This window comes from Trichosurus vulpecula, chromosome 2 (assembly GCF_011100635.1).
Source record: "Trichosurus vulpecula isolate mTriVul1 chromosome 2, mTriVul1.pri, whole genome shotgun sequence".
NCBI lineage: Eukaryota > Metazoa > Chordata > Mammalia > Diprotodontia > Phalangeridae > Trichosurus > Trichosurus vulpecula.
This window is the reverse complement of record NC_050574.1, coordinates 416696088-416718839: the sequence shown is the minus strand read 5'-3', so window position 1 is coordinate 416718839 and position 22752 is coordinate 416696088. Positions and strand designations below refer to the sequence as shown.

The window sequence follows — 22752 nt, the reverse complement described above, 5'->3', positions numbered from 1 at the left end:
TACTACAAGCTGAGAGACCAATTTAGGGAGCTATTTTAGTAGTTTATGTGAGAGGTGATGAGGGCTTGATCTAGGGTAATGGTCATTTGAGTGAATGTGAGAGGTTCTGTAGAAGTGGCAAGACTTAGCAACTAATTGGATAAGGAGAGTGAGGAAGGAAGAGCCAGGGAAGATTTAAAGCTTCGTAGCTGGTTGTCTAGAAGAATAGTTATGCATTTGACAGCAAAAGGGAAATCTACGGGAGGGGTGCATTTAGGAGAAAGTTACTGAGTTTCATGCTAGACACACTAATTAATAATAATAGCTAGAATGCATATAGTATTTTAAGGTTTATAAGATGCTTCACAATTATTTTCTCACTTTTTCTTCACAAGAATCCTAGGAAACAGGCACTATTACTATCCCCATTTCACATATGAGGAAATGGAGGCAGACAGAGGTTAAATGTCTTGCCCAGGGTCACACAACTATTGAGTGTCTGAAGTGGGATTTAAACCTGTGTCTTCCTGACTCCAGGTTTAGCACTCTATTGTGCTACCTAGCTGCCTCTGTGGTGTCCGAGTGACCTATGGGGGAGATAGTTAACAATGTAGGACTCTGTTCAGGAGGAAGATCAGGGCTGAATAGGGAGATTTGGGATGCACCTGAATAAAAATTAGAATTAAACCCATGGTAACTAATGGGATCACCAGAGTTCCAGAATGGAGAGGCAGGAGTACTCTGAATAGAATCTTGATGGATGTCAATGCCTAGTGGGTGAGAGATACATGGTGATTTGGCTAAAGAGACTGAGAAAAATCAGACACACATAGAAGAGAACTGAGAGAGAGAGAGAAGTGTCACAGATGCCAAAGGAAGAGTGAACATCCAGAAAGAGGGAAGGGGGTTATGAATACTATCAAAAACGGCACAGATGTCAAGTAGAATGGAGACTGTTAAAAAGCTATTAGAGTTAGCAGTTAAAAGATCATTAGTAATGTTGGAAAGAGTAGTTTTAGTGAGGGATGTGGGTTGGAAGCCAGATTACAGGGGGCTGCGATGTGAGTGAATGATGAGGGAATGGAAACAACAAGTATAGATGAGCATTGAGATATTTAGCTGTAACAAGAAGATACAGCATGATAGGTTGAAGGGATGGCAGAGTCAAGTGAAGACTGACCCATCTTTAGGACAGAGTAGATCTGAGAATACTTATAGGAATTAATGGACAAGAAGAAATTGAATATGTAAAAGAGGGAAATAATGAATGAGTAACAAAATAAGTAGGAAACAAGATGGCATAGATGGCTTGAAGGCAGAAGAGTAAGTTTGGAACAGAAGTTGTGGGGAGGGTGATAGAGAATTATTCACGGAAAAATATAATGATTGTAATGAAGAAGTGAAGGTCAAATTGAAAATGTTGGATTATTTGTTTTGATGTTCCCAGTGCCTGGCATGTAGTAGGCACTTAATAAATGCTTGTTGGTTGTTTGTTTGCATAGCACAAACTTGAAGTGTATTCCATTGCTTTGGTTTTGAATTTCTCCAACAGTGTGGTAGTAAAGATTCCTAAATGTAGAGATGTAAGGGACCTTAGAATTTATACTTTGAATCTCTTCCTACTCTAGTCCACCTTCCACACAGCTACCAAAAAGATTTTCCTTGAGTAGAGATCTAACCTCATCACACCCTTACTCAATAAACTCCATAAATGGCTCCCTAATATTGCCAAGATAAAATGTAGACTCCTCTGTTTAGCTTTTAAAGTCCCTTATGACTTGGCTATCTTTCCAGGCTCACTGTACATTATGGCCCTCTATGAAATCAGTCCTTTAACTAAACCGTCCTCTTTATTCCTAACATGTGGTACTCTCTCTGCATTTACCCTGGCTGTCCTCCATGAGTGGAATGTACTCCTTCCTCATCTCTGCCCCATAGAATTCCTCTTTTCTTCAAGGAGCAACTCAAGCATCATCTTCTACATGAAGACTTCTTCTGAACCCTGCCCAACTAGCAGCTGGGTACCTTCCTTCATAAGCTACTAATTCGCACTCAAGTCAAGAGATCACCCTGATGATGTCATTGGTCCTCTTCGAGAGCGAAGGATGAACAACAACAAGAATAACAACGGTATATAACTATTTTGTATTAGACTTTATGAATGTATATGTGGATTTGTTTTTCCCCCATTAGAATGGAAACTTCTTGAAGGGAGGGATTGTTTCATTCTTTGTATCTGTAACCCCCCTGCCTATCATGGTACCTGAAACATGGTAAGTCCTTTTGCTGATTGACATCAATAATCAAACTCCTATATTTTGCAGATTAGGATACAGAAGCTCAGATATCAAATGACTTTCTTAAGGGTTCAGAAATAATAGATAGGTTCTCTGTTTTCAAATCCGGGGCTCTTTCCCCCATAGGAAGCTGTATCTTCAGTTTCTGGATCACTCCCACCCAGTCCCTTCCAAGTACTACCACCAGGAGCAGCTCTTTTCTTTGGGACAGAAGGCTTCAGTTGACCCTCAGAAGAAAGGATTGTGGTCAAATCCAGACTCAGGGAATTAAGGAGTGGGGACTTCCCCTTCCTCTAGTCCTCCATTCCATCCTTCTCCTACTCTTTCCAATTTACACATGCCAGTTTCCAGGATGGAATAGCCCTCACTGCTATCCCTCAAATAAACTCTCATAAATACAAATTTTCACTTGATAAGTCTTATACTTTTATGCATGATTGCTTGTTCTATCACTCCCTCCCTGACTTCCTCACATTCAACTGCGTTTGTGTCCATCTGAGGACTAGTGTTGCCTTGAACCAAGCTAGGAGAATGGACTATCTCCTCTCTCTCTCTCTGTCTCTCTCTCTCTCTGTCTCTCTCTCTCTCTCTCTCTCTCTCTCTCTCTCTCACACACACACACACACACATACATGCACGCACACACAGATTTTGACTCATACATCATGAGCTTGCCTATATGTAATCAAGTAAAGAAAGAAAGCCTGGTAAAGATAGTGGGAGTTATGCAGGGTTCTGTTTTAGCCAAGCATGAGTGGACAAAGGGACAAAGGATTCAAAGACAGAAGATAATCTTTACTTAAACTGGTTAACCACAAGGTCAAGAATGTCAGGGGAGGAAAGTGAAGACAGAGAAGAGGTAATAGGTTGGGAGATCAGAGAGGGATTGAAAGACTGAAGGTCTAGTGGCTTCCAGGGGTGGAGCCAAGATGGCAGCTGGAAAGCAGGGACTTGCCTGAGCTCCCCACCACATCCCTCCAAAAACCTATAAAAAATGGCTCTGAACAAATTCTAGAACTACAGAACCCACAAAATAGCAGAGGGAAGCAGGGATACAGCCCAGGACAGCCTGGATGGTCGCTGGATGAGGTCTATTGTGCATGGAGCAGAGGGGAGCAGAGCTCAGTGTGGGAGGCAGCAGGACCAACCAGACCAGGAGCCGGGCAGGACAGGCCCTAGCACCCTGAATCAGTGAGCTGTGGCAGTTACCAGACTTCTCAACCCACAAACACCAAAGAAAACAGAGAAGGTTAGTGGGAAAAGCTGTGGGGGACAGAGTTCAAGGTTCGGCCACTGCCCCAGGGGCAGTGGGGGAGGTGCAGCTACAGAACTAGAGTGGCAGTTACTTCTGGCCCCAGCTCCATGTGGTGGGAGGAATTAAGTGGCAGATCAGAGCAGGAGTTCAGAGCCTGCTGAAGATTTGCATCAGGTCCGGGTTGGTGGTTCTTGAGGAAGGAAGAGTGCTGGTGTGGCAGAGCTGACTGTATAGAAATAGCTCTGAAATCAATGGCACATCCCCTCAAGCTTGGAACAAAGTACTCTTTGCTCTACAAGCTGTCATACCCTGATGAAAAACTCAAGGGTCAAGTAAGTTGGCTGGGAACATGGCCAGGCAGTGAAAACACACCCAGATTCAGTCTCAGACTTTGGAATCCTTCTTTGGTGACAAAGAAGACCAAAACATATGGCCTGAAGAAGTCAACAAAGTCCAAGAGCATACAACAAAAGCCTCCAAGAAAAACATGAACTGGTCTCAGGCCATGGAAGAGCTCAAAAAGGAGTTGGAAAAGCAAGTTAGAGAAGTAGAGGAAAAATTGGGAAGAGAAATGAGAATGATGAAAGAAAACCATGAAAAACAAGTCAATGACTTGCTAAAGGAGACCCAAAAAATACTGAAAAAAATATTGAAGAAAACAACACTTTAAAAAATAGACTAACTCAAATGGCAAATGAGTTCCAAAAAGGAGAAGAATGTCTTGAAAGGCAGAATTAGCCAAATGGAAAAGGAGGTCCAAAAGACCACTGAAGAAAATACTACTTTAAAAATTAGATTGGAGCAAGTGGAAGCTAGTGACTTGATGAAAAATCAAGATATTATAAAACAGAGCCAAAGGAATGAAAAAATGGAAGACAATGTCAAATATCCCATTGGAAAAACCACTGACCTAGAAAATAGATCCAGGAGAAATAACTTAAAAATTATTGGACTACCTGAAAGCCATGATCAAAAAAAGAGCCTAGATATCATCTTTCAAGAAATTATCAAGGAGAATTGCCCTGATATTCTAGAGCCAGAGGGTAAAATAGAAATTGAAAGAATCCACAGATCGCCTCCTCAAATAGATCCCAAAAAGAAAACTCCTAGGAACGTTGTCACCAACTTCCAGAGCTCCCAGGTCAAGGAGAAAATACTGCAAGCAGCCAGAGAGAAACAATTTGAATATTGTGGAAAAACAATCAGGATAACATAGGATCTGGCAGCTTCCACATTAAGGGACCGAAGGGCTTGGAATATGATATTCTGGAGATCAATGGAGCTAGGATTAAAACCAAGAATCACGCACCCAGCAAAAATGAGTATCATGCTCCAAGGCAAAATATGGATTTTCAATAAAACAGAGGACTTTCAAGCTTTCTCAGTGAAAAGACCAGAGCTGAATAGAAAATTTGACTTTCAAACACAAGAATCAAGAAAAGCATGAAAGGGTAAACAAGAAAGAGAAATCGTAAGGAACTTACTAAATTGGAACTGTTTTGTTTACATTCCTACATGGAAAGATGATGTGTATGATTCATGAGACCTCAATATCATAGTAGCTGAAAGGAATATGCATATGTGTATATATATACATATATATATATATATGTATATATGTGTGTGTGTGTGTATACATATATATACACATATGTCTGTGTCTATGTATGTATATGTATATATATATATATACATATATATACACACACACAAAGAGCACAGGGTGAGTTGAATATGAAGGGATGATATCTAAAAAAATAAAATCAATTTAAGGGATAAGAGAGGAATATATTGAAAGAGGCAGAAAGGGAGAGATAGAATGGGGTAAATTATACTGCATAAAAGTGGCAAGAAAAGGTGGTTCTGTAGGAAGGGAAGAGGGGGCAGGTGAGGGGGAATGAGCAAATCTTGCTCTTGTTGGATTTAACCTGAGGAGGGAATACCATACACACTCAATTGGCTATCTTACCCCACAGGAAAGAAGGAGGAAGAAGATAAAAAGGGAGGGATGATCAGAGGGAGGGCAGATGGGGGGAGGAAGTAATCAGAAACAAACATTTTCAAAAAGGGACAGGGTCAAGGGAGAAAATTCAATAAAGGGGGATAGGTTAGGAAGGAGCAAAACATAGTTAATCTTTCACAACATGAGTATTGTGGAAGGGTTTTACATAATGATGCGCATGTGGCCTATGTTGAATTGCTTGCCTTCTTAGGGAGGGTGGGTGGGGAGGGAAGAGGGGAGAGAATTTGGAACTCAAAGTTTTAAAAACAGATGTTCAAAAACAACAACAACAACAAAAGTTTTTTCATGCAACTAGGAAATAAGATACACAGGCAATGGGGCATAGAAATTTATCTTGCCCTACAAGAGAAGAAGGGAAAGGGGGATGGGAGCGGAGTGGGGTGACAGATGGGAGGGCTGATTGGGGAACGGGGCAACCAGAATATATGCCATCTTGGAGTGGGGGGAGGGTAGAAATGGGGAAAAAATTTGTAATTCAAACTCTTGTGGAAATCAATGCTGAAAACTAAATATATTAAATAAATTTAAAAAAATGTATGCTACCTTCATAAAGTAAAAAAAAAGAAAGACTGAAGGTCACAGTGATGAGGATGAATAAGCCTAAGAGAAAAAGAGGGAAAGGTATAAGATTAGGAAGTTATGGAATTATAGGAATTTTAGTGTTCGGAGTCATGGAAGTTGCTCAGTTCCAACTGTGATACTAAGTTCTAAAGTATAACCATTTCTGTGTGTGGCTAAGACAGAGTGAAGATGTTTGGGAGGTAAGAAGGATGAGCAATTGGGAAGCCACAGTGTTTGAGGAGACATCAGCAAGTATCTAAGGACAAAAGATATTGTAGTTGAGAGTGTAATAGCAAGCAAAGTGGCACTTATTGCTAGTTTTTCTTTTGGAATGCTTCTACGCACTAAGGCAATCAAATGAATTTGATTGCGTCTTGCCTGTGTTTGAATCAAGAGTTGTTGATTGAATCAAGAGTCTTTGATGACCTGCTTAAGTCAGAAGAAAGCCTAGATCACGAGTTTGAGTCACATGGTTGTAACACCTTCTGTTGCCTGACCCTGAAGTACATATATATATATATGTATGTATATATGTATGTATATATATGTATATATATACACACACACATATACATACACATACATACACACACACTATATATACATACACACACACACACACACACACACACACACATATATATATATACATACACATATATATATTCTATGAGGTCATCATTTTGCTTTGGGGCTCACTCATGGGAAGAGTGTTCCTGTGATTTGGCCAGATGAAACTCTGAGTAGCTGTTAAGGAGTCCCCCCGCTTTGAAAACCCAGTTGTTGGTGCTTCTCTCTCTGGTAACTATGTATGTATTGTTATGGACAGACAGAAGTCCTATTTGCTGACTTGCTCTGTTTATGTAATTTCTGCTTGTAATTTCTGTTTGTGTTTTCTCTGACAGGTGCTGACTTTTCCCCCTGAACTAAGTGAATGATATATGTATATTTAATTAAAGTGAGATGGTAAACCCATTTAAGTTGCTTTCCTTCAGAAAAGCAGATCAAAGAAGCTGTGCTAGCAGCCCTCCTGTGTTCTGGTGTTGTTGGTCTTACACCTCTGCAGCAGCTTCTAGTAACATTGGTGTTACAAAATGGCATAGTCGACAGGATCTGCATAAATTAAAAGGAAAGTATGGGGTTTTGGGGGCCTGGGATAGCAGTTAGATGTTTCCCAGTTATTGGGTTGTTCTTTATACTTGTGGTGGCTATGGTTCTGTGGAGCTCAGGCAGGACCACCACCCTCCCGATCTTGAAGCCACAGCTGGAGCAGTGTTTGGAAGCAGCCGCAGCAGTAGAGTTGGAATGGAGCCCTGGATCAGGAGTGGAGAGCTGCTTGCATGTGGAGGTGAGATTGAGAATGGAGAGCTGCCTGCACTGGGGCTCCTGCTGGAAGAAGAGGAACCCAGGAGTTTGGAATTCAGCCCTGGAGCAAGATAAAAACTTTGCAGTAAGGCTATGAGTGTGCTTTTCTGCTGCATTCCCCTGGGATGGGAACCAGGGGGAGGGTGGAGTTGTCTATGGTGGGCGAAGGGAAGTGCCATGGACCCCCAAGGATCCCGCCCTGTTGGCTCTGTTGCCCACCCGCCCCTCAGGACTTGGAAGTGGGGGCTGGAGCAATGTGGGGAGAAGGACACACCCCCAAGAAGGACTTTACTTGGATACTCTGTATTGACTGAAGAGATTGTAACTTGCTGTGACCTAGAAGTGGTTGGTATTTGTATTTTCTGCTACCTCTTAAGGACTATATGTTGTGTTAGGGAAGACCCTGGTCTGGGACCCCCCGGTTGTATAAACAAGTATTTTGGGGAATGCTAATGAATGATGTTTTGCTTAAGGATGTTACTATGAATGTTATGATTTAGTTTATTGAACAATGATATATGCTGTGTGGGTATTCTGAGAAATGCTATAAGATATGCTGAATGATATGTTTTATTTAAGACTATGTGGCAACCTTACTAATAAGTTACTATGTGATGGGATCACAAAATATAGTGCTTCTATTTGTACTGGGATCCATAGCCATTTAGATTGTAAGGCTAAGGATCCTGGAGGAGTGGAATGTAATGGCAAGCAAAGTGAGACTTTTTGCTGTTTTTTTTCTTTTGGAGTGCTTCTCAGCACTAAAGCAATCAAGTGCCTTTGATTGAGTTTTGCCTTTGTTTGAATCAAGAGCAATTGATTGAATCAAGAGTCTTTGATGACATGCTTAAGTCAAAAGAAGGCTTAAGTCACGTGAGGTTTAGTCACATGGTTGTGACACCCTCTGTGGGCTGACCCTGAAGAAGTGTATATATACTCTGAAGTTAGCATTTTGCTTTGGGGCTCTGTAGTAGCAATTAGATTTGAAGATCTTTCCCACCCATTAATAGGCCATGTGACCTGCTTACATCACAGGAAGCCTAAGTTACATGGTGAGAGGAACTTTCTGAAAAGAAAAGGAAGTTGTGTCAGAGAAAATGCTGAGAGAGAAAGAGATTATGGCTGCTAATGGCCGCCCTCATGATTGTTAGAACTGAACAGGCTGACTTAGCTGTACTGTGAGTTTTTTGGGGGGAAGACCCCAGCAGGGGGTCAGAGAAGTTTTGGGATGGCGAGTCTCTAGGTTGTGATGTTGTATGTGGAATATTTTACTGCTGTGGTAGACTGGATAAATGTGGGTTATGGTTCTCTGGTGTCTGAATAAATGGTTTACTTCTTCTACCTTCTATGTGGAGAGTCTCTTATACTTTGTGATACAGAACTACATAGGCATTTTGACGATTATCATCTACATTGTTATTATTGCCTTACTGTTTCAGGCTCACTCATGGGAAAAGTGTTCATGTGATTTGTCCAGACGAGACTCTGGGTTGCCATTAATGAGCTCCCCGGCTTTGAAAACCAAGATGTTGGTGCTTCTCTCTCTGGTAACTATGTATATATTGCTATGGATAGACAGTTAGAAGTCCTGTCTACTAATTTTTGTTATTTGCTCTGTTTATATAATTTCTGCTTGTAATTTATGTTTGTGTTCTCTCTGAATTTCAAGGTGCTGACTTTTTCCCCTGAACTAAATGAGTGATATACGTATGCTTAATTGAAGTGAGATTGTAAACCTCTTTAAGTTACTTTCCTTTGGAAATGCAGATCAAAGAGCATGTGCTAGCAGTTCTACTTTGTTCTGGTGTTGTTTGTCTTATACTTTCACAGCAGCTGCTATTAACATTGGTGTTACAGAGAGGAAGACTATAACCCAGGCACTTACTGACTTGGTGGCAGGTGGAGGGCTATGACTAGTATTCTGAACAGGTAATACAGAAGAATTGAGTGATAGAGATGGAGGAATAGAGACAGATAGAGTAACCTTCAAATGATGAGAATATGCTGAATAATGATAGCAAAGGGATGAGCTGGAAGTGACAGTGAAGAAGGAATATTTTTACTTTTGCCCCTGATTCAGTGACCTAAAGGTGGGCATGAGATATGGAGCATCCAGACTTGAGAGAGTAGTCAAGAATGCAGTGATTGGCAGAGATGGCAAGGTTTTTGTGACACATAAGAATAGGAATTTGAAGGTAAGAGATATAGGTTAAAGGAGAGTTTGTTAACTCTAGAGCAGAGCTTTCAGAGGATGCCATGGAATGGAAAGGCAGAGAAGGATATAGACTATGAAGGAATAGGATTGAGGTGGATAGGGATAAAATTATGGGTTGAAAGAGTAGGGAGAAGAGATTTTTTGCCTCAGAAGATGGCAATTCACATGGATAACGAAATAGGAGTTAGGAATTTGTCCTCTCTAGGATAGAGGAAGATTCAATCCTCTAGGGTCCTGTGATGAGTGTACATCAGTATGGGGGCAGTTGCATCATCTCCCATCATTGACACTCTGAACACTAGTATAGAAGTAGAGAATTCTGTCCAGGAAATGGGATCAGGAAATAACTGATGTCTGGGTCTCAGAAGCCACAATGAATTAGTATGCAGCACCAGACCAGTAGACTGAGCTCAAGATAATGAGGACACTGAGAAGATGTCATGCATGTAGACCATGGGGTGAGAAGGAAAGATTTTGGTCCCCAATGTCTCAGTAACTAGAAGTATCTGCCCTCTAGTACCATTGGTACCTTGAATCTTGGGAGTTCTGCTTGACCACTCTCCCTCACCCCACATATCTAATCAATTGGCACATCTTGCCATTTTTATCTATACAATATCTCTCACACCATATTCCTTTCCACTCACAAAGCTACAACCTTAGTCCAGGCCTTCATTACCTCTCACCTAGCCTGATGAGGCAGCTAGGTGTTACAGCAGATAGCATGCTAGATCAGGACTAAGAAAGATCTGAGCTCCAATTCAGCCTGAGACACTTATTAGCTGTGTAACTCTTGGCATGCCATTTAATGGCTGTCTGCCTCTGTTTCCTCATCTGTAAAATGAAGATAATAATAGCACCTACTTCCCAAAATTGTGATGAAGATCAAATGAGACAATAAACATAAAGCACTTAGTACAGGGCCTGGAACATAGGAAGCACCATATAAATGTTAGCTATTATTATTATTTCAGGGTCCCCTTACTGGTTTCTCTGCCTCAGGTCTTTCCCCACTGTAGTCCATCATCCATATAGCTATCAAAGTAATTTTCCTTAAGCATAACTCTGACCATGTAACTCCTTTACTCAATAAATTATAGTAGCTCTCTATTGCCTCTAAGATAAAGTATAAATTCCTCTGCTTGGCTTTTAAAGTCTTTAACAATTTCCTTCCTTCCTTCCTTCCTTCCTTCCTTCCTTCCTTCCTTCCTTCCTTCCTTCCTTCCCTCCTTCCTTCCTTCCTTCCTTCCTTCCTTCCTTCCTTCCTTCCTTCCTTCCTTCTTCTCCATCTTTCCTTTTTTTTACTTATTTATTCAGGTATTTAAGTGTGTCTGCACTTATTTAAACCTTTTCCCAATCTAACTTTCCAGCTTTTTTCTGTCTGTGCATACATTGCTCTTGCTCCCTGTACTGTACAATCTAGCCAAATGGATCTAGCTATTGTTCACACATAGCAGTTCACCTCCTATTCCTGTATCATTCCATTGGTTGGCCTCATGCCCAGCATGAATTCCCTCCCACCTCTGCCTTGTAGAATCCCTCTCTTCCTTCAATGTCAAGTGCAAGTGCTACTTTCTACATGAAGCTTTCCTTTTTTCCCTCAGTGCTAGTGCTTTCCCTCCCTAATTACCTTGTAGGAAATTGCCTTGTATTTATTTCCTTCATATTTATTTGGCATATACTTATTACTGTTGTTCAGTCATTTCAGTTATGTCTGACTCTTTGTGACCCCATTTTGGGATTTTCTTGGCAAAGATACTGGAGCGGTTTACCATTTCCTTCTTCCACTCATTTTACAGATTAGAAAACTGAAGCAAACAGGGTTAAGTGACTTGCCCAAAGTCACACAGCTAGTAAAAATCTGAGGCTAGATTTGAACTCCATGCCTGATACTCTATCTATTGTATTACCTAGCTGCCCTTACTCATGAAAGCTATCTCCAAATAGGATATATATTGAAAGAATCTCTATAACTCTTTTAGCTAGTAGAAGGAAGGCACATGGAAAAGAAGCTTGGCATATCTGATGGAAATTTGAACTTGGAGTGGGAACTAGGTTCAAGTCTTGCTTTTGGCCAATAATAGCTGTGTGGCCACAGGTAAGTGCTCTTGGCAGCTTTCTAAGACTATATTACAAATGAGTTGTTAATCCATATCCTAGGAAGAGTTTTCAAGCTGGGACTTTCCTACACTTTTGAAATTTTACATGTAGATTGAAATAAAAACAACTAAAAATCATTTCCCCCATGTTGCCACATTTTGGCAACATTTTGATTAAAGACAACTCTGAAAATGCCAAGAAAATGGAAGCCTAACAGTATGTGGGGGCAGGGAGCTATTTACTCACGGCACACTCACAGGGTAAGGTTGAATGACAGTGAGGAGGATCGATTCTTTGCAGTTTCTGTAAAAGAGGAAAAACAAACACTTATGAAATATAGAGAACCAGGGCTCTAAAGGCTCCGATAGTTTTCTTTGGAGATGAGATGCTGTGATCCATTGGCAAGTATTCATTGGAATCCCAGGACAGAACAGATCAGAAAGCCACAAAACAAGCTTTGAATCTGCTGTGACAACTAAAATCAAAGTGTATCCCAAGTGTAACAAACAACCTGGTTTAAAACTTCCCATGCAGTTCACATTTGGAGGTACTACCTGCTTCACCATGTAGTTGTGCACTAAAATAATGCTCTGTTGAGTAGGGAACAGTTTTAAAACCATCAGCTCAATCTGTTCTTTGCACCTTTTTCCTGCTAAGAAAATTGATTTCTCCTTCTCCCCTTCTGTGTTTCCAATTTTCTTTTCTGTTTTAAAAATTTCCCCATATCTGCAGTATTAATCTGGGCAGTTTTTCACAATGGTCGGGGGGAAGGGAAGAAAGATTTCTGAAATTACTTCAGCTACTTGGGAAACTAATTATCTTATAAGGGTCAACATCAGTTTGAAAAATCTTTATGGCACTTTATGTAAAAGCAGTATGCTGAAAATCATGCCCTGGTGTACATCACCTACCACATTGTGCCAACTCACTTAATGAACAGTAGCAGTGCATAGTATACTGTGCCCATAAACATTATAGAGAGGAAACTATTGGGGAAGATTTCAGGCTAAAAGGAGTGCTTTGGTAGCAAAGGGAGCGCATTGGTAGTTAGTAACTGAATTATGCAATGGTTTAATTGCCCCCAAATAGCAAACCATCTATAATAATTGTTATATTGTTACATCACTGGTTGCAGTTTGTTCTCTTTCATTCTCTCTGTCTCTCTCCCTTTCTGTGTCTCTGTCTGTCTCTTTCTCTGGCTCTCTCTGTTTCTATCTTTCTCCACGTCTGTGTCTCTCTGACTTTGCCTGCCTTCCTGTCTCTCTGTTTCTCATTTGTTAACTAGAGAAAGGCTAGTTGCAACTTCGTGGAGAAGGACCAGGCTTTCTTTTCCTCAGATTGCAGTTAATTGCCTGGTGGTATGATTTATTGCTTAGCTGTGTGAAGAAAAGATGATCTGTATGCAAGGACTGCTTCCTTAGACAACCCACCACAAATCACATTTGTAACACTAACTGCTTTGTTGTCGGGCCTGCACACTCTTCTGGCTGTGTTGCTGCTGTGTCCTACTGACATATTGCTGGGGGGAAATCAATGGAGCGGTGGGAAACAGGAATGGAATAGAAATTCAGGGGAGAATGAGGAGCAAGTGAAAGAACAGTGAGAATGAAGCTGGTCCCTTCAATCCATTCTACAATGCTACTGTCTCATTTTCAGAACCACAGCTGCTGGACAGCAGACAGAGAGGACTAGCATGAGTTTCAAGCATTATTATTAGAATGGGTTACGTATAATGCTGAATCTAATTACAAGGACAAAGTGGCAGAGCATAGCAACTCTAAGAACTAAGGTTTTTGTCATTTTTATCTGAGGGGGAGATGATCAGACAATGTGAGGGATTCTTATCTGGATTTGGTGAATCGAGAATCATAAATATTTCTGGGCTCAACACACACACACACACACACACACACACACACACACACACACACACAATTTCTGTAAAAATAAAACAAAGCTGCCTAGCCTGGCATTCAGGGTCTTCCAAAACCTGGCATTCACAATCTTCTTGTTCAGTTGTTTCTCTTTGTGATCCCATTTTGGGGTGTTCTTGGCAGAGATACTGGAGTGGTTTGCCATTTCCTTTTCCAGCACATTTTACAGATGAAGAACTCAGGCAAACAGAGATGAGTGACTTGCCCAGGGTCATATAGCTAATAGTGTCTGAGGCCAGATTTGAGCTCAGGAAGATGAGTCTTCCTGACTAGCTGCCCTGTCCAGTCCAATTTTATAATGTTCTTTTCTACCTACCCTATGATCCAACCAAACTAGGTTATTTGTTGTCCTACATATATTTTCCTTTTCCCCTACCTTACTCATCTTGCTTTCTATAAGGCAATTAGGTGATAAAATAGATATAGTAGAGTACTTGGAAATAGGAGGCAGCTAGCTGGCACAGTGGATAAAACAGCAGGCTTGGACTCAGGAGGACCTCAATTCAAATCTGGCCTCAGACACTTACTAGCTGTGTGATCCTGGGAAGTACTTTCCTCTTCCACATAATGAATTGTTATCCATCTTTTAAAGGTCATCTAAATCCTCACCTTCCCTCCCTGGATCTCCTTGAGTCTCTAGAAAGCTCTCCCTGATCCCCCTTGCTGGAGCCCTTGATGAACTAACTAGTGATCATGTATTATTTTGTCTTGTAGTGTTCTCTTCTTTGCAGGTTATAACACTCTATTAGACTGTAAGCTCTACAAAGGCATGGTCATATTTTATCTCCAATTTGTATCCTATTTTCTCCCTTTTTCTTTGCCCCACCCCTAGTACAATGCTTGAATACAGTAGGTACTTAATAAATGATTGTTGAAGGAAGCAACTACAACAGAACTCCCCACTCAACTAAATGGAACTGAATTAAAATAATACTCTATTTAAATAATAAGTTTCTTGCCTAATTGTCCATCCTAACCCTTTCTCCCTCCCAAGGAATTCCTATGTATCTCTGTTACTAGGTAAAAAAAAAAAGATGTGGGTCATGGTGGGATTATGGTTTGGGTGAATTGGAAGATGGGTTTTTTTGAGAAGTAATGAAAGATCAGGGACACAAGTGTGTATGTTTTTGTCAAGGAGGTGAAGCAGACCAGGAAGGATAAAGAAGCAGGGAATCACAAAGGGTTACAGGCTATTTCTGAGACCACCAGGTGTATTCCTTGTTCTCTTGGGGGCAAAGCAGAAAACAGAGTTTGTTGGAGTTCAGTCCATGCTGTTTTGGATTCACCAAATTGTGAATTTAGAGAGCCTGACTTCTCTTTTCTCTGCCACTAACTAGCTGTGTGACCTTGGGTGTGTTGCTTAGCTTCTCTTAGGCCAGAATTTCCTCTGTTGTCTAAAGAAGGGATTGGATTAGATTCTCTCTAGTGCCTTCTGTCTCTAAGAGTCCATGTTGTTGTGATTGTTGCATAGACTAAAGGCCATGGTCATGCCATCTGTAGCATGCCAACACCTGGAGATTGACAAATATGCATAGGAAATTTGAAGAAGTTTCATGAAGTTTCTCAAAAATACTCTGTTCCAGTGATCTCTGCTCACCATTGCACTTTCCTATTAGGAACTTTAGGAATAAACATCACTCATCAAATAGCATTAATTTGATAATGAGAACATTTCTTAAAGCATTTCAATTACATTGTCTTCATTTGTAGTCTTTGGTACTCTCCTCTGAAATATTTACAGTATGTACCCCCAGTTGACTTTAATTATATACTTTAAATGAATAACTAAGTTTGACTTGAAATCAAATATTCTTATATGCTGCAGTGAAATTCTGTCTTTCATCCTCAATATCATGCCACCCTCATCTCTAGTTATTTAATTAAAATCTGTCAGGCAGGTAGAATGAAATCCATAGTCCCCTGGATCTCCTAGGTCCCCCAACTAACCATCACTAAGAAAAGAAGAACAAACTCTAAAATGATTTTGAAGTAACACCAAGATGATAAAACCCAGGAAGGGACAATACCACTAGCAGAATAACCAAATATCTTTATGCTTTTCTTCCCTCATCCCTGCTCCCACCTCTTCCCCTACTTCCCACAGGCAAGCATATCCTTGCCCAACCCATTTCCAGTCCAGTTACCAGTACAGGATCACTTAACAAAACATTATGTCATCATATTCCTAGTGAATGAATTTTCTATTTTCACAAAATAGATCCCTTTTAAGGGCCAAACTCTTCTAGAATGATTTAATGAGTTGGTTATAAAGTCATTTTAATGCCTGAGTCACTGTGCTGACTTGCTGGGAGAAATACAATATAACCTTACCTTAAACCTCTTCTGCAAAGTTTACCTTTAATTATTTTCTTTTCATTGTTGCCGCAAAAGTCTTTCTTTAGCCCTTCCTCCTGCAGAGTCCTTTGTGCCTCCACAGAAACATTTTTGGGGACCCCAAACATCAGTGGCTGCAAGGCATGCTGTAGTATCAAGCTTCATTTTATAATTTCATTGGATGTGCTTCTACTGCAGAGAGCCAGGCTGAGTGAGGGAGAAGCCCAAATCCAAGAGAGGTGGGGCTCTGAATGCATTATGAACTTCCTCTCTATTCCAAGTGATGAGGAAGCTGGTGCTCCCCAAGGCCACCATTACACAGAGAAGCCCAGTTTGGCAAGCCTCCTGAATTACTCTGCCTCCCATCACCCCCTTTATTCCTATCTAAAATTTAATTCATTTTCTATGTTTGGCAACTACTAAAAGAACAAATGTGTAAGGAAATGACAACTTGCATACATGGATAGGATCAGTACAGGTCATCATTTGATCACCTTTCACACCTCCCAAAGGCCTTCACCAACTTGGTGGATAGAGTCGATGGAGTCCTTCAGTGAAAAGAAATACTTTAATGCTGCAAACTCTTATTCTCCAATTTATTTGTAATCAACTTACAATTTATCTTTAAGCCTGCCTGTTTTCTGACTTTCAAATATGTTCTCCCAAGAGAACAGAACAGGTGGTCCACTCAATGAATTTATAAAAAATATTAATAGCTAAAACATTTTAGGGATGTTTAAAAATTCTGATTTTTTTAAAAAAACAACAATGATGATGACAACTCAAAGAGGAACATTCTGAGGTTTAAATTTAAGTAAGTGGCTTTAATTTCTGTAGGAGTCAGACTTATGTAAGGTGACCAGCTATAAAAAAGGAATCCAGCTCAAGTGATGGGCTTTCAAAAGACAAACGAGAACACTGACCATCTAAAGACAATCAGCACATGTTGTCTTTATTAGAATGCTTTGTTCTATCCATTCAGATTGGTCCTCCGTGTTGACTATCCCAGATAATTCTGCATGAAAACAAAAACCTGATGCATATGTAGCTATAATCCCAATTACTTGAATCCTACAAATGATTGGAGTAGAAAATATTTTAAAGTGAAAAAGAGCAAAAGATAGTGGATCTTGGAAGTCACAATTATGAATCAAAGGTCTGATAGGATAGAAATAGGTTCTGGAGCCCCAGAAATCTTTTACAATGTCAAGAGAAAAAGAGTAGTTTCCCCATAGGTAGCTAAATGATGTAGTGGTTGGATTTTTGGGCCTAAAGTCAGGAAGATCTGGGTCAAATCCAGCTTCAGACACTTACTGTCTGTGTGACTTGAGGATAACAATAAGACCTATCTCCCAGAGTTGTTGTGAGGATCAAATGAAACAACTGTAAAATACTTGGCACACAGTAAGCACTATATAAATGTGAGCTATAATAATAATAATGGTAATAATAATTATTATATTAATATTATTTAGGGCACATCCACATATATAAGATCAGAGACCCATTGGAGTATGCTTATTTTTTTCAGAATTGTATACAAAGTTTTAAATGATTTATTATTTAATGTCACCAATTCCTAACAGCTAGTGTTTTTGTTGTGAAAGACAGTACTGCATAGTGGATAGAGAGGCAGAAAGTCTTGAGTTCAAATCTCCTCTCTGCCCTACACTGCCTGTGTGACTCTGGGTAAGTCACTTAACCTCTTCTGCCTCAAACAACTGTGCAAGATTAAAAACTGAAGAGAAGGTGCCAGTCTGCATTATTGGGGGAAGTTCTTCACAAGAAGCTTCCTAAATGGATGAAAGCACACACAGGTCCATTTGAAACAGAATCAATATTCTTTCAGAATTTATAGAACAATTTTTTCTTGTGTGATTATAATGTTCTTTCATGTGGAATAGCTTCTCTACCCACAAAAACAAATAACTTTAATTATCAGTGTTCTATAATTCAATTTAAATTTTTAAAAATATAAATAGTATTTTTGTAGCAAATAATATAGTAAATAATATTTCTTCCAAACACATGTGAAGATAGTTTTTTCAACATTCATTTTTTTATTAGATTTTTGAGGTCCAAATTTTTCTCCCTCTCTCCATACCCTTTCTCTTCTCCAAGGCTGTAAGCAATCTGATATAGGTTATACAGGTGCAATCATGTTAACATATTTCCACATCAGTCATGTTGTGAAAGAAGAAACAGAACAAAAGGAAAAAACATAAAAAATAAAGAAAGTGTAACTAGAATGCTTCAATCTGTATTCAGACTCTATCATTTCTTTCTCTGGATGTGGATAGCATTTTCCATCAAGAGTCTTTTGGAATTGTCTTGGATCATTATATTGCTGAGAAGAGCTATGTCTATCATCATTAATCATTGTACAATGTTATTATGCTTGTTTTTAATTGGTTTACCCTGTCTTCCTCTTTTTCCATTCTCTCCCCAAGTACAAACATCCATGAGGACATGCTCCAGCAGTCCCAAAGTACATACGTGGATGTGAGGAAAACAGGGAGATGGGGAGCAACAATTAGAAATTATGTTATTGGCGTCAAATGTCTAATGCAACCTTACATGGTAGATATTCCCTTTATCCACTTGCCAAGTATCCACGCCCACCACACAACCACAGATCATGTTTAAAATGTCATGCTCCTGCATTCCAGCCTCCTTTCCCTCCTACCTAGAACTTAAGCTCCTATCCCAGGGCCCTGGGAATCTGATTGGTAAGCACCCACTTTTTCTTCTCCAGAACCTAGCCCCACCATGCAACTTCATGGTTGTCTTCATGTCATTGCACATGCATCCTCTTCTATCTTATCCCCAATTCTCTGACAGCAGTAATCAAATTAACATGGACATTCCTGGACAGAACACACCAATCAATGTGTTTATTAAATACTTATGGGGTCCCAGGTACTGGGGAACTAGGGATCCAATAAAAGGCAAACAAACTAGGGTTACAAGGAAAGGCAAAAATGTGGTTTTTACCCTTAGAGAAGTGACATTCTAATGGAGAGACAACATGTAAATAACTATACATACAAGAGATATACAATAAAAATGGGAGATCATCTCAGAGTGAAGGCACTAGCCGTTGGTGGGAGAAGGGTTAGGAAAAGGCCTCATAAAAGGTAGGATTTGAAATGTGACAGGAAGACAGGAAAGCCAAAAGGCAGGAGTGAGGAGGAAGAGAATTCCAGGCCTGAGAAACAGCCAGTAAGTGAAAAAGCAAGCAGTCAGGAGAAGAAATACATTGTGTAAGGAACAGCAGCAAGGAGGCTGGATGTCATTGGATTTGTAAAGTACATGGAAGAGAGTCAGCTATAAGAGGACTAGAAAGGTTAGGAAAGGGACCAGTGTGTGAAGGCCTTTGAAGATCCATCAAAGAATTTTACATTTGATTCTGAAGGTAATAGGGAGCCACTGGAGTTTATTGAGTAGGGAGAGGGGGATTGACATCATTAGATTTGAACATTAGGAAAATCACTTTAGCAGCTAAGGGGAAGATGGAGGGGTGAGGAGAGACTTGAGGCAAGGAGACCAATCAGAAGACTGTTGCAAAAGTCTAGGTATGAGGTGATGAGGGCTTGCACCAGGGTGATGTCTAGGGGAAAGGAAAAAAGTGGACATATATTAGAGATATCATGAAGTAGAAATGCCAAGACTTGGCATTGTCCTGTGACTACAATCACTGATTCCATGACTTCCCTATATATAACACTCCTCACCTTAGGCAGGCTCCTATGTGCAGTGGAAAAAGCACTGAATCTGAAGTCAGAAAGTCTGGAATTCAAATTTGGCCTCAGCTACTAGCTGTGTAACCGTGGACAAGTCATTTAAACTCTCAGTTTTCTCAATAGGGAATAATAATACCCATCTCATAGGATTGATGTAAGGATCAAATGAGAAAATATCTGTAAAGTCCTCTTTACAATGCCTGCCTGGCACATAGTAAAAGCTTAATGAATACTTTCCCCCTGTCTCCCCTGACCACCGCTACCCTAAGTGTATTCATTGTCTTCCTTTATTAGAATGTAAGTTCCTCCAGGACAAAGATTGTTTTGCTTGCTAGCATTTGCACTCCCAGATTTTAGATTGGTGCCTGGCATACTGTAAATCCTAAAATATTTTTCAGTCATTCATTCATTCATACATACATTTATTCATTCACAGTTTTATGTCAACACTTTCAGGGTCTACTTTGAAGGCTACACGTAGATTTTCCCCTCTAATAGCACCCACATATTTTCATAAGGGCTTTAGTTTTCCTCAAATTTCCTGTTCTTGGAAGAGATCTTAGTGGTCTTTCTGAGAAATCCAAGAAGCACCATTGGAAGAGATATTTCTTCTCTAGCACTTTTTCCACCTTTCATTTTGTTTCTGCCTCTTACCCTGGAGACAGGGATAGGGAGACTAAAATCCTGTGGTTTCTGGTCCCTTGGGATCAGTTTAGACATTGTAGTCTGTTCACGGCAAGGTAAAGGAAAATGTTATCTCCTTTCATTTTTAAAAATTAATTTTTAGTTTTAGTTCCCAACATTCAGTTCCTCAAGTTTTTGAGTTTCAAATTTTCTCTCCTTCTCTCTCCTTCTCCCTCCCCACCCAAGACTGCATGCAATCCGATATAGGTTCTACATATACCTTCACACTAAACATATTTTCACAATAGTCAAGTTGCAAAGAAGAACTACAACCAATGGAATGAACCATGTATCTACTCTCATTTTCAGGAAAATAGTTGAAAGCAAGATGTAACATGAATAGGAATTTAATGCCTCCTCTAGTTGACCTTTTCAATATCCTGTGTTGTGATAATAACTGTGTATCACATCTCTTCCTAACAGGTTCTAAACCCATTGCCAGAGAAAAGGAGAAATAGCTATCAAATCAAATTCCAAAGCACTAAAAAAAAGTCAGCATACTACTACTCAGTACTATTGTCACCAGTTACTTGACTTGTTAACACTCTGTTTGTTGGCCCTGAACCTTGACTCTACCTCAAAGTCCTCTATGGGAAGAAAAGAGTCTCAATGTTTCTTAGCTATTTTCAGGGACTCTATGGAAGCAAATGGGGTGAGGGAACCACAAGAGTGACCTATGCCAACTGAGACAGGAGTGAATGGGTTAGTGAAATCCCAGGATGAATCAAAGATGTCATTTTGTCAATAGCTCCAACCCTTTCATCTTATCAGACGTGCCTGACAAGAAGCAAAGTTGACAGTTCTGATTTTCACTTCTTCTTCCTTGACCACTTCTCCCCCTGCTAATGATCAGTAAAAAGACAAAGGAAAGTAGTGAAAAGGGGAAAAAAAGCAATCAAAGAGCCTAGTTAATCCATGGGATAGATAATCAATCTCTGAAAAATTGGACTCCTTAACAATGACACAACATATTTGCATAGCAAGTGCATTTGAAATGACTTTAAAACAGAACATGTTGCCTACCATGCAAAATGAAGAAAAAATGTGTAGAGTTGTAAAGCATTGTGAGTGAGAATGCCTAAAAGGCTGTTAGGATGACTCATTAACTTGGATAATATAAAGAATGGCACTACAATTTAGGGAGGATACTACTAAATGACTAATTCTTATGTCTCTATTCTCTCTTGCTTTGTTACTTGGTGGCCTTATTTGCTCACATGACTTCAATGAACATATTGCTTCATGTGACTTTGGTTAGTGAACAATTTTTAAAAAATTTCTAAATTTTTACTTTTAATATTTTATTTTTACTTTTTTTACTGTGACTTTTTTTTTTTTTACTATTTTTACTATTTTACTTTCAGTATTTCAAAATTTTTACTTTCAGTATTTTATTTTTTCCCAACTACATGTAGAAATGATTTTTAACATTCATTTTTGAAATTTTGAGTTCCAAATTCTCTCCTTCCCTTCTCAACCTTGCCTCCCCTCATTGGGAAGGCAAGTAATTTGATATAGCTTATACATGTGTAGTCATGCAAAACATATTTCTATATTAGTCGTGTTATGAAATAAAGCATAGACAAAAAACCCCAAGAACAAGAGAGAAAATTTAAAAAGCATGCTTCGGTTTCTATTCAGACTCCATCAATTTTTTCTCAGGTGTTGGATAGCATTTTTCATCATAAGTCCTTCAGAGTTGTCTTGGAACATTGTATTACTGGGAATAGCAAAGTCATTCATTGTTTATCATCTTACAATATTACTGTTACTGTGTACAAAGTTCTGCTGGTTCTACTCATTTCACTTTGCATCAGTTCATGTAAGTCTTTCCAGGTTATTCTATTACAATCATATGCTGGTGGACACTTCTAAGTCTTCTTTCTGAGATCATCACCTGTGTCCTGTGTCCTAACCCACATGTATAATTTCATCACAAGGCTCTGTCCTGGATGTCCTCTAGTCTCTCCATACTCTTTCTTGGTGATATTATCTGCTTTGGGTGATACAAATAGAGTTCATTCCATCATTAGGGAGCATCATAGCTTCATGGTCACATGATATGTAGGACAGGACATTTGAATCCATATTTGTCTTCCCTGGGTGGAAAATATGCTGAATACATAGTTGTCTACCTCTGCCTCCTTCTCTGGCACTACTAGGTACTGGTCAGAATACAAGTCTGTGTAGTGGATTATTGTCAGGTCACTCTTGTAACTTTTCTCCATACATAGTCATTGAACTTTCAATGTCAACTCACTT

At 39.7% G+C, this 22752-nt stretch overlaps 1 protein-coding gene across 1 annotated transcript in view; it reads right to left on the bottom strand.

Annotated features, from left to right (window-relative positions):
- Positions 1 to 22752, bottom strand: part of FRMPD4 (FERM and PDZ domain containing 4) — a 175273-nt gene that overhangs the window by 67096 nt on the left and 85425 nt on the right. Inside the window, 1 exon segment of the mRNA XM_036747287.1 lies at positions 12053 to 12098. Coding sequence (XP_036603182.1) covers positions 12053 to 12098 — 46 coding nt within the window.